Source organism: Eptatretus burgeri, chromosome 2 (genome assembly GCF_056783735.1).
Source record: "Eptatretus burgeri isolate ZD-2024b chromosome 2, Ebu_testis_v1, whole genome shotgun sequence".
Classification (NCBI taxonomy): domain Eukaryota; kingdom Metazoa; phylum Chordata; class Myxini; order Myxiniformes; family Myxinidae; genus Eptatretus; species Eptatretus burgeri.
The window spans coordinates 115,971,927-115,999,687 of NC_140962.1; the positions used below are offsets into that span (position 1 = coordinate 115,971,927).

At 44.9% G+C, this 27,761-nt stretch overlaps 1 protein-coding gene across 7 annotated transcripts in view; it reads right to left on the bottom strand.

Moving 5' to 3' along the window:
* LOC147032891 (serine/threonine-protein phosphatase 6 regulatory ankyrin repeat subunit B-like) overlaps positions 1-27,761 on the bottom strand; it is a 127,973-nt gene that overhangs the window by 50,146 nt on the left and 50,066 nt on the right. For 6 of the 7 annotated variants that reach the window (XR_015055395.1, XR_015055396.1, XM_085870877.1 and 3 more), the window contains exons 6-10: positions 19,097-19,184; positions 8,344-8,486; positions 2,187-2,399; positions 1,775-1,853; positions 1,355-1,469 (exon numbers count right to left, since the gene is read on the bottom strand). Coding sequence is in view for 5 of the 7 variants with exons in the window: in XM_085870877.1 (XP_085727003.1) it covers positions 1,355-1,469; positions 1,775-1,853; positions 2,187-2,399; positions 8,344-8,486; positions 19,097-19,184 (638 nt within the window). In the remaining 2 variants the exon portion in view is untranslated. Of the gene's footprint in view, positions 1-1,350; positions 1,470-1,774; positions 1,854-2,186; positions 2,400-8,343; positions 8,487-19,096; positions 19,185-27,761 lie in introns of those variants that run through there. The other variant, XM_085870878.1, reaches the window with a different exon arrangement.

The following is a 27,761-nucleotide window of genomic DNA, read 5'->3' on the forward strand; positions in this document are numbered from 1 at the left end:
AGGAACCACTGGAAGGTGTAGATGACCCACAAAATATGTAATGGAGAAGAAAATAAATACATATTTTTGGGTGCAAGCCCCTAATATTTTTTTATGCCGTAAACAAACTTTAGTACAATACGGGTGATGAAGGTTGTGGTCACGTTTCATAAAAATTGTGTGTAGTTTCTGAGAAGAAGTTCCGAGTGTTTACATACAGCGTGACTGACTCAATGCCTGAATGCCCGACACCGTGCAATTCCAATTCTCCCCTGAACCATGTTCCAGGTGAGCAAAAAATGGGATGTGTAGATTTTCCATTTAAATTACGAAATAAATATGTTGGTGGTGGATATGGTGAAGTGCATATAAATAAATAATTCAAAGTTGTGTGTTGGAAATGGGAGTCACCAATGGTAAAGTGTATAAAACAAGGAAAAATGAGACCTAAAATGTCATAGCCCCCGTGGTTTTAGTAATTTTGCTGGACGGAGATAAATGGCCAGCCCATATTTATGTACAACTAAAATAGCCACCAGTCTAGCAGTCGGCCATCACTGATCAGATCATAAAATAAAGTGAGGGGCATGTGTTTACCGTCATGTACTGTGCTTGTGCCAAGTTTGAACAAAATCGGACCATGCATGTCTGAGAAATGGTTGGGGACACATTTAAGTAAGAAAATGGCCACCAGTCAGCCATCTTGGATCTGATATCGAAAAAAAAAGACGTTCTTATTCAAGCCATCATTCATTGTGTGCCAAGTTTGAACATCGGTAAATGCATGTCTGAGAAACAGTTGAGGACATGTTCAATATCGGGTTGTTGTTTTTTTATAACTAAAATGGCTGCCAATCTACCAGTCGGCCATCTTTGATCAGATCATAAAATAAAGTGAGGTGCACGTGTATGTCATCATGTACTGTGCTTGTGCCAATATTGAACAAAATTGGGTAATAAAATACGTTCAATTATGCCACAAATAAAAATTATGAAAGAAATACGTCCAATCATGTGGAGTAAAGTTTCCAGATGGATGCACAGATGGGCAGTATCCAAATTACAAGCACCCAGCTTGGCTGATGCTCGGTTGAGGGCTAAAAACATCTTCTTCTTCTTCTTCTTCTTCTTCTTTCGGCTGCTCCCGTTAGGGGTCGCCACAGCGGATCATCCATATGATCCGCATAGTGATTTGGCACATGTTTTACACCGGATGCCCTTCCTGACGCAACCCTGGTCGCGAATGCAACCACTTTAGCCCTCGGGCTAAAATACGGCCATGTATTTTAGCCCGAGGGCTAAAAACATGTCCGATAAAATGTGATAAGGAAAGAGAAAAGGAGATTGCAAGGTCCACTAGGTCAGATGGCCTCACCTTGTAATATTAACTCCGTTGCTGATCAATATATTGATGAGAAGTTCATGTCCATATCTCGCAGCCACATGCAATGGGGTGTCCCCTTCACAATCCTCCAAATCAATCTCACAACCTGCTCACACACGTGCATGATCCTGCGGTTCCTGTAGCCAAATAATTGACAATAGAACATTTAGACTTGGCTTCACAAAAGTCAACTAAACCCAAGACGAAATCACAAACAGCAAATTTCATTAATCACTGTATAATCATTGATCAACATCAAAGTGGCATTTTGTGATAGTATATTGACAGATTAAGCTCAAGACCCCCAGGATTAATAGATCCAAAACAGAATTACTTCTTGCCCCTTGCAAAATTACAAATATTAAAACAAACAAAAAAAAGTGATTTGGGATTGAACTTTCAAGCACTCACCATTCTGAATGAGTGTCTGTGAGCGAGTAAACCTCCCATGAATGGCAGTCATGTGCAAAGGACTTTGGCCATTCTTACTCTGTTTAAGACAAAGCCAAATTACAACAATTGGACTTAAACATTTATATTAAACAAACTTAAAGTAAAGGAAAACCCACAAGATACAATGAGTTCCGCGCATTACTAAAATAATGCTGAGCCAGCATTTCAAAATCAGCAATTACATTATCATTTTTTTTTCTTTTTTAAAAACTTTATCAAGTATCACAAGCTATCCAATCACATTTTCTTTCTTCAGGCTTTTCTTTCACCGTCTCCACTTGGTTGCAAACATTTATTGTTGACAACCTCAACTGGGTACCACAAATAGTTAAACAGCAGCAAGTGAAAGCAACCATGATGTTTCAGCCACCTGCAGGTTAACATTGGCACCATTGTTGACCAGCAATTCCAGGCAGAGTGCACCGTGTGTAGAGGCTGCTGCAAAGTGCAGAGGTGCAAAGCCTCTTGCATTTGGCTGGTTCACAGAAGCACCACCATTCACCAGCTCGCTAACGACCCCATCCTGCCCGTTATGACAAGCCACATGCACTGCAGTGTTCCCAAAGCAGTTTGACTCATTGATCTGTCAAAAGAAGAGTGGACAACAGAGCGGTTCATATCCTTAAATGAGTCGGGACAGAAATGTACTTGTCGGTAAAATTCTTGCATTATCATGACATGTCATGCCACATTATTCTTTTGCAGACATGCAATGTAATAAAGTAAAAAAAACAAGAAAAACATGATACACTGACAATTGCATTTACAGTAAAACCTTGATAGGGAACAATAAAATGGGGAAACTAGCTCACCAAAATTAGGGTTAGCAAAAAGCAACTTTTTTCATAATAGCAAAAAGACCAGCAGGACCACAACCTCCCACAACCATCCGAACAATTCTCCATTTTCTTATTGTCAGAACTCAATACACTTCATTCTAACACACCTGTATCTCTTGTCATATGCATACTTTTGGGATTATTATAGTACAACAAATTTAAAGGATGTCCAGAAAGTTTTTGCAAACAAATGAACAAAGAAAACTTATTTTATTTTATTTTATTTTTTTTAAAAAACACCTTTAGAAAAGAAAAACCACTTGACCAGTTTTATATCAAGTAATTAGGCCACTATTGCCTGTAGATTATGGAAAAGGATGTTATTTTGAACTTCAAAGATTTCAGCCTGAAGCTCGAAAGGTAACGTAAATAGCAAATGCGAGAATGAGCAGATGCAAAAAAACAAAGAAATTTTATGCACACAGAAATTGCCCTGGGCATTTTCGTGGTGCATCACCACCTCAATGGTGTAATGAGCTTCAGAGCTTAAAGAAAATGGAGACACCGAATATGTTTTCACAGGCGATAATGAGCGAGTATGTACATTTTCGCTCGTGAGCTAAAAAGTATAACGATCCAGTCATGTTTTCCAAGTACAATATTGCGAAGTTTTGCGGACCTTTTACGCTTCGTCTCGGAGGAGATAATAAACACTTACCTCCATTATAGTATAGATAAACCCTAAAGTCAAGTATTTTACTTCCACCAACTACACGTTAGTGGTAGTAAAATACTAGAATCTTAATTGTATCAATAACTACACATGGATGTTAATCAGCCAAAAGTTTAACATGCCATAGACATTTAATACCCATTATTGCAGTGCCTCTCTACTAAAGTTTTGTATTTTAAATCAGGCAGTTTTTCTTTTACATTAACTTGTTTGAAGGAGAGTATCTATCTTTAATTCCAGCAATCTCTGTGTGTCTGTCTGTCTGTCTGTCTGCGACCGCCGTTTCTCGACGACCGCCGGTCCGATCTCATTGAAACTTGCTAGGAATATTGCCGGAGACCCGTGGATGTGCCTTTGAGGTTTGATATCGATCGGACGAGCGGTACCCAAGTTACGGCCATTTTACTGCTTTTTCAGTGTTGAAAAGGTGTATATATGGCAGCTGAAGGTGTCGTTCCACCTTCTCACGCCAATTTTTTCCCAAATTATTAATAACCGGAGGACCACCGGTCTGATCGGATTGAAACTTGCCAGGAATATTGCCGAGGACCCGTGGATGTGCCTTTTTGAGGTTTGATATCGATCGGACGAGCGGTTCCCAAGTTACGGCCATGTATCTGTGAACCAATGACAGGACACGGTGTTATGACATCACGAATGACGTCGCAATTAATGTTCATTTGATTAATTTTTTTTTTTTGAAGGATTGACGTCACAATTCTTCTTCTTCGTTTGGTATGATGTCACAATCGACACTGGGGACCTGGGTATGTGCCATTCTCTGGGTATGTGCCAAACTCCCAAGGTTTGATTATTATTCAAATTATTAGTTAATCCCAATGTTTGAATTTTCCCGAGGGAAACAGCTGTTTCCCAAGGGTTTGAAAGCTGTTTTTTCCCAAGGTTGGAATTAATCGTTGTGCTTGGTAGACATTTGTGAATACATTTACAGAGAGAGGGACGAGAGAGAGGAGGGACGAGAGAGAGGAGGGACGAGAGAGAGGAGGGACGAGAGAGAGGAGGGACGAGAGAGAGGAGGGACGAGAGAGAGGAGGGACGAGAGAGAGGAGGGACGAGAGAGAGGAGGGACGAGAGAGAGGAGGGACGAGAGAGAGGAGGGACGAGAGAGAGGAGGGACGAGAGTGGGGGTGAGAGGGGGGGCAAGAGAAGGGAGAGAGGTGGGGGGAGAGAGGAGGAGGGAGAGAGAAGGGCGAGAGGGGGTGAGAGGGGGGCAAGAGAAGGGAGAGAGGAGGGGGGAAGAGAGGGAGAGAGAGGGAGGAGAGAGAAGGAGGGGGACAGAGGAGGGGGTGAGAGGAGGGGGTGAGAGGAGGGGGTGAGAGGAGGAGGGAGAGAGGAGGAGGGAGAGAGGAGGGGGTGAGAGGAGGGGGGTGAGAGGAGGAGGGAGAGAGGAGGAGGGAGAGAGGAGGAGGGAGAGAGGAGGAGGGAGAGAGGAGGGGGGAGAGAGGAGGGGGAGAGAGGAGGGGGGAGAGAGGAGGGGGTGAGAGGAGGGGGTGAGAGGAGGGGGTGAGAGGAGGGGGTGAGAGGAGGGGGTGAGAGGAGGGGGTGAGAGGAGGGGGTGAGAGGAGGGGGTGAGAGGAGGGGGTGAGAGGAGGGGGTGAGAGGAGGGGGTGAGAGGAGGGGTGAGAGGAGGGGTGAGAGGAGGGGTGAGAGGAGGAGAGGGAGAGAGGGGGAGAGGGGGAGAGGGGGAGAGGGAGGAGGGGGACAGAGAGGAGGGGGAACAGAGGAGGAGGGGGTGAGAGGAGGGGGTGAGAGGAGGGGTGAGAGGAGGGGGTGAGAGGAGGGGTGAGAGGAGGGGTGAGAGAGAGGGGGTGAGAGGAGGGGGTGAGGAGGGGGTGAGAGGAGGGGGTGAAAGGGGGAGAGAGGGGGAGAGAGGGAGGTGGGGCGAGAGAGGGAGAGAGGGAGGGGAGAGAGTGGAGACGAGAGAGGGAGGGAGAGAGGGAGAAGGAGAGAGACGAGAAGGGAAGAGAAGAGAGGAGGTGGGAAGCAGAGAGGGAGGTGGGCGAGAGAAGAGGGAGAAGGAGAGAGGGAGAGAGAGGGAGGTGGGCGAGAGAGGGAGGTGGGGCGAGAGAGGGAGAGAGAGGGAAGAGAGGAGGAGAGAGGAGAGAGAGAGAGAGGGAGGTGGGCGAGAGGAGAAGAGAAGAGAGAGGGAGAGAGAGAGGAAGAGAAGGGCGAGAGAGGAGGTGGAGAGAGGAGAGAGGGAGGTGAGGGAAGGGAGGTGAGAGAGGGAGAAGGAACAGAGGGAACAGAGAGAGGGAGGTGAAGAGAGGGAGGAAGGAAGAGAGGGAGGTAGAAGGCGAGAGGAGGGAAGGTGGGGAGAGAAGAGAGCGAGAGGAGAGAGAAGAGGAGAGAGGAGTGGAGAGAGGGAAGGGAGAGAGGAGGAGAGAGAAAGAGAGAGAGAGAAAGGGGCGAGAGAGGAGGTGGGCGAGAGAGGGAGGAAAGAGAGGAGGTGGGCGAGAGAGGAGGTGGGCGAGAGGAAAGAAGGGAGGAAGAAGAGAAAAAGAGGAAAAGAGGGAAGAGAAGAGGAGGTGGAAAGGCGAAGAGAGGGAGGGAGAAGAGAGAGAGAGGAGAAATTAAGAGAGAAGAGAAAGATGGAGGGGGAGAAGAAGAGAAGAGAGAGGGGAAATTAAGGGAGGGAGGTGAAAGAAAGGCGAAGAGAAGGGCGAAGAGAGGAAGGAGGCAAGAGAGAGGAAGAGGAGAAAGAGAGGAGAGAGAGGGAAGGAGAGAAGGGGCAGGAAGAGAGGGAGAGATGGAGAGAGGTGGGGAGAGAGGGAGGTGGGCGAAATGAGAGGGAGGTGGGCGAGAGAGGGAGGTGGGGCGAGAGAGGGAGGTGGGGCGAGAGAGGGAGGTGGGGCGAGAGAGGGAGGTGAGAGAGGAGGTGGGGCGAGAGAGGGAGGTGGGGCAGAGAGAGGTGGGGCTAGAGAGGGAGGGAAGAGAGAGGTGGGGCGAGAGAGGGAGGTGGGGCGAGAGAGGGAGGGGGCGAGAGAGGGAGGTGGGGCGAGAGAGGAGGTGGGCGAGAGAGGGAGGTGGGGCGAGAGAGGGAGGTGGGGCGAGAGAGGGAGGTGGGGCGAGAGAGGGAGGTGGGGCGAGAGAGGGAGGTGGGGCGAGAGAGGGAGGTGGGGCGAGAGAGAGGTGGGGCGAGAGAGGTCGGGCGGAGAGAGGGAGAGAGGTGGGCGAGAGAGTGTCGGGCGAGAGAGGTCGGGCGAGAGAGAGTGGGGCGAGAGAGGGAGGTGGGCGAGAGAGGTGGGGCGAGAGAGGGAGAGTGGGGCGAGAGAGGTGGGGCGAGAGAGGTGGGGCGAGAGAGGTGGGGCGAGAGAGGTGGGGCGAGAGAGGTGGGGCGAGAGAGGTGGGGCGAGAGAGGTGGGGCGAGAGAGGTGGGGCGAGAGAGGTGGGGCGAGAGAGGTGGGGCGAGAGAGGGAGGTGGGGCGAGAGAGGTGGGGCGAGAGAGGTGGGGCGAGAGAGGTGGGGCGAGAGAGGTGGGGCGAGAGAGGTGGGGCGAGAGAGGTGGGGCGAGAGAGGTGGGGCGAGAGAGGTGGGGCGAGAGAGGTGGGGCGAGAGAGGGGCGAGAGAGGTGGGGCGAGAGAGGAGGTGGGGCGAGAGAGGTGGGGCGAGAGAGGGAGGTGGGCGAGAGAGGTGGGGCGAGAGAGGTGGGGCGAGAGAGGTGGGCGAGAGAGGTGGGCGAGAGAGGTCGGGCGAGAGAGGTCGGGCGAGAGAGGTCGGGCGAGAGAGGTCGGGCGAGAGAGGTCGGGCGAGAGAGGTCGGGCGAGAGAGGTCGGGCGAGAGAGGTCGGGCGAGAGAGGTCGGGCGAGAGAGGTCGGGCGAGAGAGGTCGGGCGAGAGAGGTCGGGCGAGAGAGGTCGGGCGAGAGAGGTCGGGCGAGAGAGGTCGGGCGAGAGAGGTGGGGCGAGAGAGGTGGGGCGAGAGAGGTGGGGCGAGAGAGGTGGGGCGAGAGAGGTGGGGCGAGAGAGGTGGGGCGAGAGAGGTGGGGCGCGAGAGGTGGGGCGAGAGAGGTGGGGCGAGCGAGGTGGGGCGAGAGCGGTGGGGCGTGAGAGGTGGGGCGAGAGAGGTGGGGCGAGAGAGGTGGGGCGAGAGAGGTGGGGCGAGAGAGGTGGGGCGAGAGAGGTGGGGCGAGAGAGGTCGGGCGAGAGAGGTGGGGCGAGAGAGGTGGGGCGAGAGAGGTGGGGCGAGAGAGGTGGGGCGAGAGAGGTGGGGCGAGAGAGGTGGGGCGAGAGAGGTCGGGCGAGAGAGGTCGGGCGAGAGAGGTCGGGCGAGAGAGGTCGGGCGAGAGAGGTCGGGCGAGAGAGGTCGGGCGAGAGAGGTCGGGCGAGAGAGGTCGGGCGAGAGAGGTCGGGCGAGAGAGGTCGGGCGAGAGAGGTCGGGCGAGAGAGGTCGGGCGAGAGAGGTCGGGCGAGAGAGGTCGGGCGAGAGAGGTCGGGCGAGAGAGGTCGGGCGAGAGAGGTCGGGCGAGAGAGGTGGGGCGAGAGAGGTGGGGCGAGAGAGGTGGGGCGAGAGAGGTGGGGCGAGAGAGGTGGGGCGAGAGAGGTGGGGCGAGAGAGGTGGGGCGAGAGAGGTGGGGCGAGAGAGGTGGGGCGAGAGAGGTGGGGCGAGAGAGGTGGGGCGAGAGAGGTGGGGCGAGAGAGGTGGGGCGAGAGAGGTGGGGGGAGAGAGGAGGGGGAGAGAGGAGGGGGGAGAGAGGAGGGGCGAGAGAGGTGGGGCGAGAGAGGTGGGGCGAGAGAGGTGGGGCGAGAGAGGTGGGGGGAGAGGGGGGGAGAGAAGGGACGAGAGAGAGGGGGCGTCACAATTCTTCTTCTTCGTTTGATATGATGTCACAATTGATGCTGGGGACCTGATACTGCAGGCACGAAGCAGCACATACTGGCACGCACCTACGGGCCCGCCCCTACGGGCCCGCACTAGTTATTTCAAATCTGAAAAGCGTTATATTCATGATAACACTCCAGAGAGCTGAAAAGATGAGAACACGTGTACACGACTTACGTCAACATTCATGCTTAGCAGCAGCTTCACGATACCAACTTGGCCACTTGAAGCTGCAGCATGCAGAGGAGTGTAACCTCTTTTATCTCTACAGCTCACATCTGCTCCCTTGGCAGCCAGCAGTCGAAGCACTTCTGTGTGTCCTGTGACAATGGGTGAGAGGAAGGGATCATGAACACCATTGCTGCTGAGCTTGATGCGATTTCTGCTCCAGTCATTTTATTCCAACACTGTTTTCCTGGATTTCATAGTCCTTTGCTGGCCTGCATCACTGCACCCCTCTAAACGAGTGCATTTAATACATTAATGCATGTGGCCCATGTTCATCCACAATGAAGGTCCCTCTATGTCTGAATATTGGATTGATTCAATCTTTTTGCCAAAATTTAAGAGTTGTTTGTGCATTTTCCTCTTTGCCGTTCTTGAATTATTTTTGGTGAATAAGGATTCTTCCAATTAAAGACTGTTATTCAAAGAAACACTCCAGGTATTTTATAAAGACTTTAATTCAATAATCTATTTTCAAAATCTTATTTCTGTGAATATGTGTCCATCACCATTGCAAACATCACCACTAAGCCTGGTGTTGGCGTAGTGGTTAGGGCAGTGGCTTGGGACCCAAGAGGTCCTGAGTTCAAGCCCTGTTGGGACACTGAATTAATATATGTATGTATGTATGTATGTATGTATGTATGTATGTATGTATGTATGTATGTATGTATGTATGTATGTATGTATGTATATATATATATATATATATATATATATATATATATATATATATATATATATATATATATATGTATATATATATATATATATATGAAACCAAGTCGAAAACACCAGGGGGTTGACTCAGCCTGCCATCCTTCCGAGGTCGGCGAAATGAGCACCAGTTGTACTGGGCCCAGTGTATGCCCCGGTTAGAATAGGTGTACCATATCCCTGTGTGTCGTAAGAGGCGACCAGGGTTGCGTCAGGAAGGGCATCCGGCGTAAAAACCTATGCCAAATCATTATGCGGAGAACAAAAGAATTTCCATACCGGATCGGTCGAGGCCCGGGTTACCAACGACCGCCACCGGTACCGGTGGTCAGCAAGGTACCAGTGGAAATTGTGCTACTGCTCGGCGAAGGAGGAGAAGGAGACGGGGAAGGCGAGTCCGGAGGCAGTGGGAGAGGGGGAAGGGTAGAAGTGTGGAGGTGAGAGTTGGAACTCTGAATGTTGGGACGATGACTGGCAAAGGGCGAGAGTTGGCTGATATGATGGAGAGAAGAAAGGTGGACATACTGTGTGTACAAGAGACCAAGTGGATGGGGAGTAAGGCGAGGAGCATTGGAGGTGGTTTCAAACTGTTCTACCATGGTGTGGATGGGAGGAGAAATGGTGTCGGGATAATCCTGAAGGAAGATTATGTCAAGAGGGTATTGGAGGTGAGGAGAGTGTCTGACCGAGTGATGAGTGTGAAGTTGGAAATTGAAGGGGTGATGATGAATGTCATCAGTGCATATGCCCCACATATGGGGTGTGAGATGGAATATAAATAAGATTTCTGGAGTGAGTTAGATGAAGTGGTGGAGAGTGTATCCAAGGATGAAAGAGTGGTGATTTGAGCAGATTTCAATGGACATGTTGGGGAAGGGAATAAAGAGGATGAGGAGGTGATGGGGAGGTACGGTCTCAACAAGAGAAATGTGGAAGAGCAAATGGTGGTAGAGTTTGCAAAAAGAATGGAAATGGCAGTGGTAAATACATATTTCAAGAAGAAGGAGGAACACAGGGTGACATACAAGAGTGGAGGAAAGTGCACACAGGTGGATTACATCTTAAGTAGGAGATGCAACCTGAAAGAGATTAGTGACTGTAAGGTTGTGGCAGGGGAGAGTGTAGCTCGACAGCATCGATTGGTGGTCTGTAGGATGACTTTAGAGGTGAGGTTGAGGAAGAGAGTGAGGGCTGAACCAAGGACCAGATGGTGGAAGCTGAAGGAGGAAGATTGTTGCTTGAAATTTAGGGAGGAGGTGAGACAGGCATTGGATGGTGGTAAAGATGGGTGGGATGATTGGGCAACGACAGCAGAAGTTGTGAGGGAGATAGCTAGGAAGGTACTTGGTGTGACATCTGGACAGAGGAAGGAAGATGAGACTTGGTGGTGGAATGAGGAAGTACAGGAAAGTATAAGGAAGAAGGGGTTGGCGAAAAAGAAGTGGGATAGTCAGAAAGAAAGAAAGTAGGCAGGAGTACAAGGAGTGGCGTCGAAAAGCAAAAAGAGAGGTGGCAAAGGCCCAGGAAAAGGCATATGACGAGCTGTATGAGAAGTTGGATACAAAAGAAGGGGAAAAGGATTTATACCGATTGGCAAGACAGAGGGACCGAGCTGGGAAGGATGTGCTGCAGGTTAGGGTGATAAAGGACGCAAATGGGAATGTGCTGACGAGCGAGGAGAGTGTGTTGAGAAGGTGGATGGAGTACTTTGAGGAGCTGATGAATGAAGAAAATGAGAGAGAGAGAAGGTTGGAAGAGGTGGAGATAGTGAATCTGGAAGTGGGGTGGATCAGTAAGGATGAAGTGAGGACTGCTATGAAGAAGATGAAAAGTGGAAAGGCGGTTGGCCCAGATGACATACCAGTGGAGGCATGGAAGTGCTTAGGAGAGATGGCAGTGGGGTTGTTAACCAGATTGTTTAATAAAGTCTTGGAAAGTGAGAGGATGCCGGAGGAGTGGAGATTAAGTGTACTGGTTCCGATTTTCAAGAATAAGGGTGATGTGCAGAGCTGTGGAAATTACAGAGGGATAAAGTTGTTAAGCCACACCATGAAGTTGTGGGAAAGAGTAGTGGAAGCTCGGTTGAGAGGAGAGGCGACGATCTGTGAGCAGCAATATGGGTTTATGCCAGGAAAGAGCACCACTGATGCGATGTTTGCTTTGAGAATGTTGATGGAGAAGTATGGGGAAGGCCAGAAAGAGTTACATTGTGTGTTTGTGGATTTCGAGAAAGCTTATGATAGGGTGCCAAGAGAGTAGTTGTGGCATTGTATGAGGAAGTCGGGAGTGGTGGAGAAGTATGTGAGGATCGTGCAGGATATGTATGAGGACAGTGTGACAGCGGTGAGGTGTGCGGTAGGAATGACGGACCGGTTTAAGGTTAAAGTGGGATTGCACCAAGGATCGACTCTGAGCCCTTTCCTGTTTGCAATGGTGATGGACAGGTTGACGGACAAGATCAGACTGGAGTCTCCATGGACTATGATGTTCGTGGATGACATCATGATCTGTAGGGAGAGTAGGAAGCAGGCTGAATCGAGCCTTGAGAGGTGGAGGTACGCACTGGAGAGAAGGGGAATGTTAGTTAGTAGGAGTAAGACGGAGTACATGTGCGTAAATGAGAGGGAGGGTGGTGGTATGGTGCAGTTGCAAGGAGTTGAGGTGGGGAAGGTGGATTGGTTTAAATACTTGGGATCAACTGTCCAAAGTAACGGAGAGTGTGGGAGAGAAGTGAAAAAGAGTGCAGGCAGGATGGAGTGGGTGGAGAAGAGTTGCAGGAGTGATTTGTGACAGAGGGTAGCTGCAAGAGTGAAGGGGAAAGTATATAAGACGGTAGTGAGACCAGCTATGTTGTATGGTTTGGAGGCGGTGGCGCTAACAAAAAGACAGGAAGCGGAGCTGGAGGTGGCAGAGTTAAAGATGCTGCGATTCTCGTTGGGAGTGACGAGGATGGATAGGATAAGAAATGAGTATATTAGAGGGACAGCGCAGGTAGGACGGTTTGGAGACAAAGTGAGAGAGGCGAGATTGAGATGGTTTGGACATGTGTACAGGAGGGAAACGGAGTATATCGGGAGAAGGATGTTGAAGATGGAGCCGCCAGGCAGGAGGAGAAGAGGAAGGCCAAAGAAGAGGTTCATGGATGTGGTGAGGGCGGACATGCGGGTGGTTGGAGTGTCAATGGAAGATGTGGAGGATAGAGCGAAATGGAGACGGTTGGTCCGCTGTGGCGACCCCTAACGGGAGCAAGCCGAAAGAGGAAGAAGATTTCTGTGAATATTTGTGACATATAAAAACAAATTGTTGAATGACAGCTTTGCGTAATTTGTACGGACTTGATGGGTTGTGCCATTATCGGGTACCACTTTTGCCGACGTCATCCATCCTATGTGTAGTCTAAGCCTGTCATACTTGTTAGCGATAAAGATCGGTAGCCTACTTAGCATCGGTAGCCATTGTATTCAAGCAATATACCGCAGTGCATTGTCTGTAGCTGTTATCACAACATGGATGATCAAAGGAAGAACCAAATGGAAAACATAAATTTCTATTCTTTGCCACTTAAACAGCCGGATCAGTGGAATACATGCTAGCAGAACCTGAGACTCGCTAGATTTCCTCAGAGACTTGAGACGATGCGTCTTTGCTTGGAGGATTTTGAGTCTGATTGCTTTGAAAGAGACTCAAAAGATGAGTTGTGATTTAAATCTAGAAATTTACTGAAACCAGATGATATGCCCTCCATATTTTGTTTTCCCAAGCATCTGGGTACACGGCGGTACAGCGAATGAAAAGCTGAAAAGCGAGATCGGGCATTGGTAAGTTTATGGTTATAATGTGTGAAAGTTTTATCCACCAGATATCGCTATGTATGTCTATGGCACAATATAAATAAGTTATAAGCATTTATAAGAAAGTTAGAGTGAAGTCGATGGCGTGCAATCACAAATCCCCAAGCTTTCCATCCAAAGCAAAATTGAAAGATGACAAAAAAGTAAAAATTCCACCAGGAATGACCCCACATCAAATTTTGAGTTATTTTCCTCCCATTTTGGCCTCTGTGACCCAAATTCCTCACCCACTGGGGCATGAACCAGAGGTCAAATCCAAAAAAAAAAATTTCACCCAATGTTGATTGCATAGAAAAAGTTTCATTTAAAAAAATGTTTAGAAAACGCACCTGTCAATGCATTTTTTGGTATTCGACATTTTGACCCCACCCAGAGGGTGGGGACAAAAATGATACTGCTCTTGCACCTGTGCCATGTTGTGATCATAATTACCAAGTTTGGTGAATTTCTGCATCACTGTTTAGGAGGAGATAGCATGACGGACGGACAGGCAAACGGAGCCGATTACAATATCCTGTTTTGTTTTGTTTTCTCTCAAAAAGTGTGGGGATAGCAAGCATTTGATTCTGTGGGAAAGAGAACAGATTTTTTTTAATGCACTTTTCAATCTCAAGGACAAAAAAAATCTGTACATAATGAAGGATGTGTGAACTGTACGTAACTGAAGTTGTGAGGAAAATCTTCTGGCATCGATCAATATTTGTGTCAAATACCGTACTCCAAAATATTTAGCGGGCATACATTTGACTCAACTTTTCGGAATGGAGTTTTCCTGAGGCCCAATATTCCTGGCATCATGTAAAGTAACTGGAGCCATTTCAAGAACATCCTTATTCAAACAGTCTGGAACACTCTGCTCTCCATCACACAACTTCCATCATCAAATTGGTTCATTGAAATCACAGGAGGAACTTCATGGCAGCAGATAAACTCCACCTCACTTGCCAATACGACACATCGCCTGCATGTACAGCTGTCGGTTTTTTCAGTTCTCGCACCTGCCTCCAGGCTTTCATCGCTCGATTGAAAGCTATCGTCACTAATCATGAAAAACTTTCCTTTTGGGTTGAAATGAATAAGGTCGTAACCCACTCATCACAAGTTTGGTCTCCAAAAATGAAACATAACAGGATAAAGCATCCTCGATAACTCGCTTCCCCATCAGTGGTCCGAAGCTTAGGATGGATTAAGTCATCAGATTGGGGGTCATGTTGATTAGTGAGAACTTAATAATTTTACATTATATTTTATAAAGTGATATTATTAAAAACAAAAATTTTATTTCCAGGAATTTTTAGGATGTTATTCTGATATCAACACAAGATAATAATATGCCTGGAGTGTTCCTTTAATAGCTTTAATTTTGGACAGATTAGCTGATCTTTTAGAACATCAATAATACTTTTGATGTGTAAAAATGAGGAAGAATTAAATAATATATGCAGCCGAATAGTCTCCAGCAGACAAGATTAAGCATGTAAAAGAATGTGGGGGAGGGGGGGGTGAGGAAACAGACAAGACAAATATACAATCTAATCACAATTGAAACTAGAGGGGGAGCACTCGGGAGAGTGCAAACCTCCGCCGCCAATACTGCTAGGTCACTCAAGTGAACGTGATATCCTATTCATTCAATTTGACGTCAACAGTGCTCACAGAGTTATAGTTTGCAACTTTCCCTTTTACATACTCAATTCATTCGTCATAACTAGATTCCTTGAGACAGAAATTGATTTTAAGTGAGTATATCCACCTGAAGTTCCAAAATCAGCCGCAATTATAATTTTGGCATGTTTTTTTTGTTGGAAATCACTTATAACATGTAATGTAGAAATGCAAAAAAAGTCGAAATTTTTTTGAAAAAAAAGTTGCAAAATTTTGTTTTTATTTCTCTAACAATTTTTTTTTTTTGGGGGGGGGGGTTGGAAATCACTTACAACATGTAGAAATGCAAAAACAAAAATTCAAATATTTTTTCAAAATGGCTGCCATAGCGGCCATATTGGACTTTGGACCAAGTCCAAAATCTAATGGCATGATCCTTGGACCATACCTAATCCTCCCACCAAGTTTTGTCGAAATCCGTCGAGGAGTTTTTCCGTAATACTGTTCACAAACAAACAAACAAACAAACAAACAAACAAGCAGTCATAGACCGGTACTTACGAAATCGTCAACTTGACCTCTGACCTTGTCTAATAAAAGCTGTCTCTTGGGAAGGCAGAGACGCAAACCAGAAGTTTCTACGATGATTCGGTACCAAACCATCAAAAATCGAATGTTTTGGATGTTTGACCTCACTGTGACCTTGACCTTTGACCGATTTTGACCAAAATCTAATCAGCACTAGCCATCACCCTCCTGAATCACGTGGTGTAATTTGACATTGGTAGCTTCTTCCGTTCTCGAGTTATCTGTACCAAACCATCAAAAATCGAATATTTGACCTCACTGTGACCTTGAACTTTGACCGATTTTGACCAAAATCCAATCAGCACTAGCCATCACCCTCCTGAATCACGTGGTGCAATTTGACATTGGTAGCTCCTTCCGTTCTCGAGTTATCGTGCCTACAAACAAACAAACAAGCAGTCATAGACTGGTACTTACGAAATCGTCAATTTGACCTCTGACCTTATCTAATAAAAGCTGTCTCCAGAGAAGGTAGCGACGCAAACCAGAAGTTTCTACGATGATTCTGTATCAAGCCATCAAAAATCGTAAAGTCGACCGAAGCAAAAATCTCCATTTCTCAACGCAATTATACCTTAACGTAACTCAACGACGCGTCTGCTCGAGCGCACTGCATCATGGGACGACCCGTGACGCGTTGAGTGAAATATTTTTTATACAATCTTAAAACGTCGCCAAAACATCCGATTTTTACCAGAATTTCGAGAACCGAGTTTTAAGCGTCCGAAGCGATCGCAAAAACCGAAGACAAAATTAAAATCGAAATTAAAACGAACTCATAACGTCGAGTGAAGCAAAAATACTCCATTTCTCCACATGAATTTACGGAATTATGTTTGACCTCACTGTGACCTTGACCTTTGACCGATTTTGACCAAAATCTAATCAGCACTAGCAATCACCCTCCTGAATCACGTGGTGTAATTTGACATTGGTAGCTTCTTCCGTTCTCGAGTTATCGTGCCTACAAACAAACAAACAAAGTCATAGACTGGTACTTACGAAATCATCAACTTGACCTCTGACCTTGTCTAATAAAAGCATGAATCAGTCACAAGCCCAAGGGGAGCTTGAATTCTGAATTCATTGTGGTCTACGATTTTACACTGTGGTTTGCAGATAATGAGTCCCAGAGAAAAACTAGATTTCTGATAAAAATTCCATTTTTTTGTTTTTATTTTTAAAAAAGTGATTCAGTACCAGCAGGATATGCCAGACAATAGGTGTATTGCTTTTCAGAAGAATCTGATAAAATACTTATTATTTATTATATATATATATATATATATATCAGTTATTGATCGCTGTTTCAGAATTTCGACAACCGAGTTTTAAGCGTCCTAAGTGATCGCAAAAACCGAAGACAAAATTAAAATCGAAGTTAAAACGAACTCGTAACGTCGAGCGAAGCAAAAATACTCCATTTCTCCACATGAATTTACGGAATTATGTTTGACTTCACTGTGACCTTGACCTTTGACCGATTTTGACCAAAATCTAATCAGCACCAGCCATCACCCTCCTGAATCACGTGGTGTAATTTGACATTGGTCGCTTCTTCCGTTCTCGAGTTATCGTGCCTACAAACAAACAAACAAACGGAAGTCATCAATAAACTTACGAAATCTTTAGATTTCGTAAGTAACAAGCAGTCATAGACTGGTACTTACGAAATCGTCAACTTGACTTCTGACCTTGGCTAATTAAAGCTGTCTCTCGAGAAGGTAGCGACGCAAACCAGAAGTTTCTACGATGATTCTATACCAAACCATCAAAAATCGAATGTTTGACATCAGTGACCTTGACCTTTAACCGATTTTGACCAAAATCTAATCAGCACTAGCCATCACCCTCCTGAATCACATGGTGTAATTTGGCATTGGTTGCTTCTTCCGTTCTCGAGTTATCGTGCATACAAACAAACAAACAAACAAACACACACACAAACAGACGGAAGTCATCAATATACTTACGAAATCTTTAGATTTCGTAAGTAACAAACAGACAGGGGTGAAAACAATAACCACCGTCCATCTTCGATGGCGGAGGTTAATAATCAGGGGGCTGCTGAATCATAGCTTAATTTTGGGCAACAAAAATTAATTTTCCAGTTTTCCCCTTCATAACCTGAGTACATTTCAATTCTGCCATCCAGAGTCCGAGCATAATCAACAGGAACAGAAAAAAAATCCCTGAATACAGGTTGCAAACTAAAAGGGCACTCAGTGGAGCACATACCTCCACCATGCAATGCCTGATTATTCACAAGACTATACCGGACCCAATATATTTTTGAAATATGATGCTATCTTTCGTTTTTGGCCCAATCTCTCAGTGGTGAAGAATCACTTCAGAAATTAAATAATTATCGTATCCAGATCCAGATTCGGATCTTCACCAAAATTGAATTAAGTCGTCCTTGTCACACACCCAACGTGTTCACCAAGTTTCATCCAAATCCATTCATAACTTTTTGATATGCACTATATATTGGTTTTGCCCTCTCTCCCTCAATGGTGAAGAATCACTTTTAAAATCAATTGGATCCAGATTCGGATCCTCACCAAAATCTAATCAGTTCGACAGTCACACACCCAACCTGCCCACCAAATTTCATCCAAATCCGTCCACAACTTTTTCAGATATCCTGGACATAAACAGACATCACACAAGAAAGATGTCATGCATAGCACAATATTTGTGAAATCCATAAAACAAATTTGAAGGCAAAAATAATTGGTGGTTGAATTAAATGACCACATATGCAACACCTCTTCAACTTTCAAGTCAATCGGTTGAAAATTTAGAATATTAGAAATTTGACAGTTGTTGACCTCTGGCTTATGTGAACCTTTTGACCTCAAAAATAATTGGCTGGTTGAATTCAGCGACATGAAATGTAAATAAATCCACTTCAAATTTCAAGTCAATCAGATGAAAATTGAGGATTTTAGAAACCTCACCTTGGTTGTTGACCTTTGATCGATGTTGACCTCAAAAATAATAGGTGGTTGAATTCAATAACCAAATATGCAACTCCTCTTCAAATTTCAAGTCAATCGGATGAAAATTGACAATTTTAGAAATCTGGCCTATGTTGACCTATTTTGGCCTAAGAAGACCTCAAAAATAATTGGTGGTTGAATTCAGTGACCTGATATGTAAATCCTGTTCAAATTACTAGTCAATCGGATGAAAATCGAGGATTTTAGAAATTTGACAAATGTATTTGTTTTATAGATTAAACAAAAAAATAAATTAAATGCGTCCAAGTTCATCGAGGGAAGAACAAGGTTACAAGAGGTCAAAAAGGCAACATACTGTTTCGGATTTCAGATTGGCCTGTTGACCTTTTGACCTTTAAAACAATGGGCTTCTTACTTATGACAAAGTCTACCATCTGGTAAAGTTTTGTGAAGATTGGCTTAAAATTGTGACCTGTAGGCGATAGATATATAAAAAAAGACAGACGACGAACAGACAAACAGATTAAGGCGATGAACATAAAAAGACAGACAGACAAACGGACAAACAGAATAATGCACGCAACCAACCAAGACACTTGAAAAATCTTTGATTTCCAAAAGTAACAGACTCATCACAAGTCATGCCAGGGATGAAAACATAACTTCCTTCCACCTTCGGTGGCGGAGGTAATAATCAATTTGTGTGTGATCGTGCAAAACTGCATCAAAGACAAATGGATTGATGGGTAGAGAATTTTGTGGAAGAGCGAAAAAAAAAAATTGTGAAATTGATCTTTGTGACAACAGCTAATTGCGTATACTGTATAGCAAGTCAATTCTGACAAAATGTGCTATAAACAAAGACTATAGTTAAGAAGAATTATATAATGCCTCTTGCTAAATTATGCTCAAATTAATTCCTCAAAATGACCAGAAAAAGAAAAAACAACTTGAAATCCAGCCAACCGAGGCACTCACCCATGTATGCAGCCCAGTGAATTGCTCGACGATCCTTCTTGTCATACGAATTCACGTTTGCTCCTTTGGAGATGAGGAGGTTGATCATCTGCAAAAAGGTTAGGTCCTTATACATACTTGCCCAAATTGCAAACGAACGAAGGACATTGACAAACTATTCTTAATGAACAAATGACAGAATAAGACTAACTATAGGAGAATAAAAATTTAATTTAGAATCTAGAACACAATGGATGCCAACGTATGCTTGTTTGTCCATGCTCTATCCTTGTTACATGCTGAGCATTAAGCAAGGAAGCAGCACCTACCATTTTTATGGTCTTTAGTATGACTGGGCCAGGGTTTGAACCACCTACCCCCCAGATGCAGAGTGGATGCTCTAACCATAACACAACGGAGTCTGGTGGCATAATGCTTAGAGAGTCCACTCTGAATCGATGAGGGAGGCGGTTCTGAGCAGTTTGATGTCAAACTTGCACCGATAGATCCTGATCCAAGTAGAACAAGGAAAAGAGCAATCAGAGATTGCAGACCCTCAACAGGACCTCTTTTGAGTGGTGTATTTTTATAGGTTTAGCGTAATTCCAAAACGGCTGCCAAACCATGTGACCTATAATATCATGTGTTACCCTTTTGTTCCTCATTGATAGGCAATCACACATGTAAAATTTTGCCTTGATCTTTTCAGACATTTCAGAAAAGATTAAAAAAAAACAAAAAAAAAACTGCCAAATCACGTGGCCGATGACGTCATCAAAAAAAAGTTTGTGGACCATTTTATCTTGATATCACCCTCAAAAATTTTTATACTGATCACATGTAGCGTTCTACATATGCAATGACATCATAACAAAGGCACCTATGAAGTCAAAAATAGCACACTCATTCCCCATGAGTACTTGCTATGTGCCAATTGTACACCCATGACTTGACGAGAACTTGTGTGAAGTTTCCCCTCGATTTGTCCAGCAATTCTGAAGATGATTTTTTTGAATGGGTTTTAGGGTAAATCCAATATGGTTGCCAAACCGTGTGACCAATGACATCATATGTGTGAACCTTTTGTTCTTCATGGACAGGCGGTCATACATGTAAAGTTTCGCCTCAAACAGTTCAGCCACTTTAAAGAAAATTTTTGAAAGTTTTTTATTATTATTTTAATTATTTGGCTGCCGAATCATACGACTAATTACATCATGATTTTTTTTTTCTGTGGACCATTTTATCCCTAAATGACCCTCAAAAATTTTCATACCGATCGGATGCGGCATTCGACATGTGCAATTATGACATCATAACGAAGGGACCTATGATGTCATAAAATAATCACATTCCACATGAGGAGTACATGCTATCTGCCAAGTTTCAACTTTTCCCTTGGTGCGGTTTCAGAGATACAGAGGTCAAAAGTTTTTCCGTTTTTCCAATATGGCGAACACACCACGTGACCTTGGACGTGATAATCATTAAGATGTCGCTGCGCATGGAAGCAAACATGGCAGTTTTGTGTGAGGTATGTTGTCTAATGTGTAAAATTATTTTCAAAAAATAATGTGGTCTAAAATAATTTTATATGCCACACATGTCAATCTGGCTGTCTTTGTGTTACATTTACACTCCTACACCTCTGGATGGAGTTGGACCAAATTTCTCACAAAGGTAAAATGTTGTACAGGCCAGGTTTAAGCATGGTTACCAGCTCCTTCGACATTAAAATTTAAACCCCCAGGAAAAATAATAGGGTATACTTCCTCGTTGTTGCAGTTTGTTTGAACAGCACCACGTTTGGTGGTATAGTGGAACAAAAACGTGCTGCAGCACATTGCCAACTTAAGGTGAGCCAATAATATGGTACTACTGCCCTGAGGACAGGAGTGCCCACAAAAATCAGGAGCAGCAGCCGGTGAAGTTGAGCGCTACAAGATGGACTGAATTTTCCCAGACATCTGCCTGACTGTCATCGTCTGTAATTATTCTTGCCACCACAATGGTTAGCCTTTCCCATCACTGGGCTGGGTACTTTTGCGAGTCTATACTCATAAATGTCAAGGTGTGTGTGTGTGTGTGTGTGTGTGTGTGTGTGTGTGTGTGTGTGTGTGTGTGTGTGTGTGTGTGTGTGTGTGTGTGTGTGTGTGTGTGTGTGTGTGTGTGTGTGTGTGTGTGTGTGTGTGTGTGTCGGCAATTCTCCTCCATAATTCCAAAACCATGAATCCATGAAACTTTACATGCATACCAAGGGAATCCAAGGAAGTGCAAGAGTGAAAATTGGGTGTTTGGGTTAATTAAAACACCCATTTTGAAGATAATGAACAGTCTTATTTAATTACATCCTTTATCAGGCGCATCCTCAGTCACCTCGCTCTCTGGGGTCTGAAGGTGGATCTAGGGTTACCTCGCTGGGGTCTGAAGGTGGATCTAGGGTTACCTCGCTGGGGTCTGAAGCCACCATGTTTTTTGGCCTGCTCAACCATGCCTTGACTTGGAACAGGCTGCAACGATTTCTTAACGATACAGTTCTTTTTGGTTTTTTTTCCCCCACTTTCTTCACTCATATTATCAAATGCCTGTTCATCATAGCTTCAAATCGCTGGGTACATTGCAATGGTTATAAATGCCAGGAGATTCCAGCGTTCATGCCATAACCTCAAGAATCTCTTAAACTAAGCCTTCTTACAAAGTTTAAGCTCCAGAATTGAAGTTGGCAGCAGTTCTGACTCCTAAAAAATGTTCATCTATCTATAATTCCAGCAATCTGTGTGTGTCCGTGTGTGTGTGTGTGTGTGTCCGTGTGTGTCCGTGTGTGTGTGTGTGTCCGTGTGTGTCCGTGTGTGTCCGTGACCGCTGTTTCTCGACAACCACTGGTCCGATCTAATTGAAACTTCCCAGATATATTGCTGGGGACCTGAGGATGTGCCTTTTCAAGGTTTGATATTAATCGGTCAAGTGCCTCCGAAGTTATGGCCATTTATTTACCAACCAATGACAAGACACGTTGTTGCATGGGCATGGCCGATGGGGGAAGGGAACCTCAGCCGCGCTCCCCATTACGGGTTACAACGTACGAGCTTCCGGAGAGTGATGACTTTGTGTATTCCAATAATTTCTCGATTTCTTATGCGCATTTAAAGATAAACACAATGCCCCAAGTTATGATCGTTTTCATATTAGACAGTGCATAAATTTCGGTAACATCAGAGTGAGCTGGTATGCTCCGAACCAGGAAGTAAAAATTTTTTCTCTCTCTTCTCTTTTTGTTTTTCCTTGCCAGGACATTGCGAAAAGGCAAATACATTGGCGCTAATTGAATAATTGACCATTAAAACTAAACTGCGAATAATCGTAACTGCGATATGCGAACTTCTAGGCCACGCAAATACGGGCACGCGAGTGCGAAGAAACGGCCTGTGTGGTTGTTTCTTGCTCGTGGTTTGAATATTTATTTATAATTTTTTTTATTTTTTTTTTTTACAGGTAACCACAGCTAATTCGGGCATAATTTTGAAGTCAATTTCTCTAATTCAGCGAAGCAACCGGTTGTATTGGCTCGTAATAAATAAAACGACATAATTTGACATCGTGACGTCGACTGATATTTCTCCACCCACATGATTACATCATTATACATAATGGCACTAAGTTTGATTAAAATTCCTTCAGCTATTTTCAAGTATCACATTATCACCTGACATGACCTCTGACGTTTGACCTCTTGATGCCAAAATCGAATCAATTCATCTTTGCATCATAATATATACTTGTACCAAGTTTGGGCAAAATCTCATCACTGGTTCACAAGTTAGTGCAGAATTTTTACCCAACAGGACCTCTGACCTTTGGCCACATAATCTTAGCAGTTCTTCCTTATTTCATTATATATAATTATACCAAGTTTGACTTGGATCCTTGTAGTCATTCCTAAGTTATAGTGGTCACGAAAACCTATCACGGATGCCTGGACGGACAAACAACCCGAAAACAATGCCTCCGGCAACGAGACATAAAAAGTCATCATTATTATTATTTGTCATTTGGTGTCAATTGCTTTTTCTTCTTGTATGCTGTTAATAAATTAATTGTTTATAATTGAAGTGTTCAAACTTTTTAAACCCTTTGAACCCTGAGCTCCTTGAACTTTCGGCTCCCTCACCCTGGGCTCCCTGGAGAAAAATCCGGATATATGGAGGTTTGAATAGCGGCTGGTTAAACGGCCACGAGGGTTCAACAGGTTAAAATGAAAAGAAACTTTGACTCTCCCTCATATGTGGGATTTAAAACAAGGGTATGCTCAGATTGGAATGTCCTTTAGGTCCAATCCAAATAACATACTATGGCATCAAGTTGCAAGTCAAAAGAAGAGGAGTCTTTTATTTTTTTAAGTCCAAGTTCATCGAGGGAAGAACAAGGTTACAAGAGGCCAAAAAGGCAACATACTGTTATGGATTTAAGAATCCGTTCTGATGAATGCATCCACATATCCAGGTCCTCAGACAGTTATTTCCTTAAATGCATGTTCAGATTAGCCCCATCCCCATGTCTCATGGGATTTTAAATGTGATGCGATGAGAAGGGTAAAGAATAGATCCCCTCTCTTATGGGAAGCTTCGTTTTTTTTTCCTGTTTTTTAAACGAGACACGTTTACACACATTTCTTTCACGAGCTCCGACGCGCGCCCTTATCTTTCCTCAGCAACGTTTATGCACGTATTTTTTTCGCGAGCGCCGACGCCCGCCTTTTTTGAGAGCTCATGTGTCGTCATGGTAACCGTGCGCAAGTGGGGCAGAGTGAGCTTGGGGCGGATGCTGCGCCCGCCGAGACGGGCTGCATATATAAAAAAGAATTGGAGGTCCGTTCTGAGGGAGAAGAAAGAGAGAGAAGTAAGCGCGAGAAGCAAGCAAGAAGTGGGTGTAAGCATGCAAATAAGGAGAAGAGAAGCGAGCAAGAAGTGAGCAAGCGAGCGTGTGGTGCGCGTGTGGGTGTTTGACCAGCGCCAACGAGACAATTCGTCCTTCCCAGTGCTTGAGTAAGTGAGCGTGTGGTGCGCGTGTGGGTGTGAGCAGCGCTGACGAGTGAGGCACGGGTCGGTCACCAACGAGTGAGGCGCGGGTCAGTCACTGACGGACCGTGTGGGTCACTAGACATCACCAGTTTCGTGAAGTGTGAGGAACTGCCCGTGTCACAGCACCAGGGTCTAAACCCGCGACAGACGATCTCGGAGCCCTCCCAGATGTCGAATGGCGTTCAAGGCTGTTTGCGAGGGTGCACGGCAAGGCTGGGTGCTGACGACGGACGTGACACGCACGCACACATTTCAGAACGTTTTCGCTTAACGGACAACTACTCTCTGGTGAGCGAGACGACTCTTATCCCCCCCACCCCCCCCTCCCGAATGATCTGCTGGGTACCCTTGTCTGTGTTTTGCTGTAAGTCAACCCCCGATAAACATCTGCTCTTTGTCTCTTTCCTGGCATTTTGATCGATTTTGCTTTGACATTTATTCTTTTATTTACCTCAGAAAATAAAAAGTTATTTTCATTTATTTCTTTTATTATTAATAAATTATTTATTGACTTCCAACCTGTCCGTATTTGTCCTTTCCTTCCATTGGTCTCGCATTGTCCGAACCTCAATAGACTGGGAGGTAATTACCACATATTTGACCAAAAATAGTCGACACGCACCAGCAGTTAAAACGCTCCGCTGCCCTAATTAAAAGCTAATCGAGATAATATTGGTGCTTTGCCGAGGGCACGCTCCCCGCTCAAGTAACCACGTGACCTCTAGTTAAACGGAATAATTAGACGGTGGACACTGGAACTCGTGGTTAACTGGGTTGTGTTTGTGGTTCTAAAACAACCCACCGTACCACAATGTTAATTGTGAGCAGCAGCCCCAGGTCCGGCTGTTACGAGGACAACCGGGAATTAATCCCCGAGTGACAAGCTGGTGTCTCGGTACCCGTGGCCGCAACAAAACTAACATTCAAGCCACAGTTGCAAACAAGAGAAGCAATGAACAAACAGGAAATAGAGAGGTGTGGTGGGTTTGGGGAGGGTGCGGGTGGAGGAGGGGGGGGGAGGCTGGAGGCAACAGCAACATCACCCAAAAAAATAACCTACTTATATCCCTGGAAGTGATTGAAGCACCTGGGGAAGGCAGTTCCACAACCAGAAGGAAAGAAGAATTAAAAAGTTAAGAGGTTTAACCTGGAGGGCATTACTGGGAGAATGTGTGTATGTGTGTATGTGTGTATGTGTGTATGTGTGTATGTGTGTATGTGTGTATGTGTGTATGTGTGTATGTGTGTGTGTGTGTGTGTGTGTGTGTGTGTGTGTGTGTGTGCGTGCGTGTGTGTGTGTGTGTGTGTGTGTGTGTGTGTGTGTGTGTGTGTGTGTGTGTGTGTGTGTGTGTGTGTGTGTGTGTGTGTGTGTGTGTGTGTGTGTGTGTGTGTGTGTGTGTGTGTGTGTGTGTGTGTGTGTGTGTGTCCTGGAGGAACCGAGGATGGTTGGAGCTCGATGATGACAAGTACAAAATACAGAGGCCACCGACATATCTGCATTGTGAATGTAAGGCCTTGTGCTTTGGCCTCAGCGTATAATTAGCCCTGGAGTACAATTAGCACACTGGAGTACATAAGTAATCTTTGAAAGGGGAACCTAAATGCAATTTTTTTTCTTTCTGAAAACCATTGAAAATCATTAATCACAGGCTAATTTGAAGGGAAAACATTTTTGACATTTTTTTGCCAATCAGTGTCGAAAAAAGCCCTAGTGTTGATTTTCGATTTCATCAGTGACGTCACATCTTGAAATCACCTTGATCTAAATATTGGCTTCACGTGGAGAAACAGTGCATGTTGAGCTTGGATTCCAATACCGATTCCACTGTCATGAATAACTCTGAAGTTTCTCAGAATGTTGAAACTAATCAGTGGGATTTTTCAGAAACTATTGAAGACAAAGTTGGTGAAGGAAATGCTTTCGGGGGAATTATGGAGCCATATTGTTTTGAGCTTCATGTGAGAAATTCAGAGGAAGAAGGTGGAAGTGAACATGGAGATGTTAAAAACATCAAAACGCTGGTCGCAATAAAAACAACAACAACAACAACAACAACAACAACAACAACAAAAACTACTTCAGATCGGTAGGTTTTGCTTTTCGTTCAATTGATGGTTTATAAAGGGAAGGATTTTGTATTTATTGATAAATTAGCTCGTATATTACTCAAATAGAAATACCCATCATCATCCGACACCACGGACAAAATTGGCGATGAATGCTTTGTCCCACCATCGCAGACTGACCACTTGTCTTGTATGCTACAGGATCATCCCGTTTAATACTTTCCCCAGACGCCATTTGTGCCCGTGCCGTGTCCCACCGTCATGTCCGTGAGATGTTGATGTCCCGGCCAAATGGAGAGGGGAGTGGTGCTATGGTGGAGAAGGGGGTATATGGTGGTGGTGGTGTGTATTGTTGGGGTGATGGTTGATGGGGGATTGTACGAGGATGGTGGTTGATTGGGGGGTGGTCAAAGGTTGGGGGGGGGGGGGACCTGAAAGTTTTAGACTCCTCGGTCAAATCCACTCAGAGGAGTAGATGATTATACATACTTTCTCTCCACTATACATAGATGGTGGTTCATTTGATTTGCAGGAATTTGTGTTGACAAGAGAATATTATTTTCAGTTGCTCTTGTGGTAACTGTCAGGCAATGGCAACAGGTGTTGGATTCACCACTCAAATTGCCTATGTACATATATGTGGTGGTAGCTGGGTAGACATGGTGTTACAGTTTCAAGCGACGGCTGATTCTTCCACTTAATTGTGGGGATGGCATCCTCTCTCAATTGTGGCGGATAACCACAAGATCTCGCCATCTCTGTTGTTTCATAACAGTGCTCTGTTAAATGTTCCTAGCACAAAGGCAAATATTTTGTAGACCCGATCCACACTCGGGTATTTCAGACAAACCTCCTCCAATTTCTCACAAATTTAGGGTATTTCAGACAAACCTTGTCCAATTTCTCAAAAATTTAGGGTATTTCGGCTGTGGTGTAGCATGAAACTACAGTATTTCGGTTTGCATTACTATACAAGCACCAATGACACAGACTCGGCATATTTGTGGAAAATGGAAAAAAAATATTTGCCATTTGAGTTGAATCATTCGGCGATGTCACCAGGAAACAGTACAGATCTGGTGGTTGACTCCCAGATGTGACATCACAGCTAATCTAAAAAAGAAGAAGATTTTGACCTTTAATAGAAATTTACCTACTTTAAAATTTGAAATCGGAAAAGGACATCTATTTTGTAAGGTATCAAGGGATAGATTATTGTCGAGGTGGTCTTTGCATTTGGGTTCCCTTTAAATACATTTGTTAATTTTGCAGACATGCCGCTTCTATTCTTCTGCTCATGTCTATGGCTGTTTGTCATAATGTTGCTGTATCAGAAAATGCACTCCTTGACAGTTTGTCATCTCAATGCTGCATTCTACATCTCCTTTCAGAAGAAAGAGAAATGTGATTCTCAAGAAAGCAAGATAAATGGACAGGCATCATGGTGGTGGAAATATACTGCAACAGAAAATAATAGTAGAAGAAAAACAAGAACACTTTTTTGCCCTCTGGCATTAAATTAGATCACAAGAGAAAAGGGA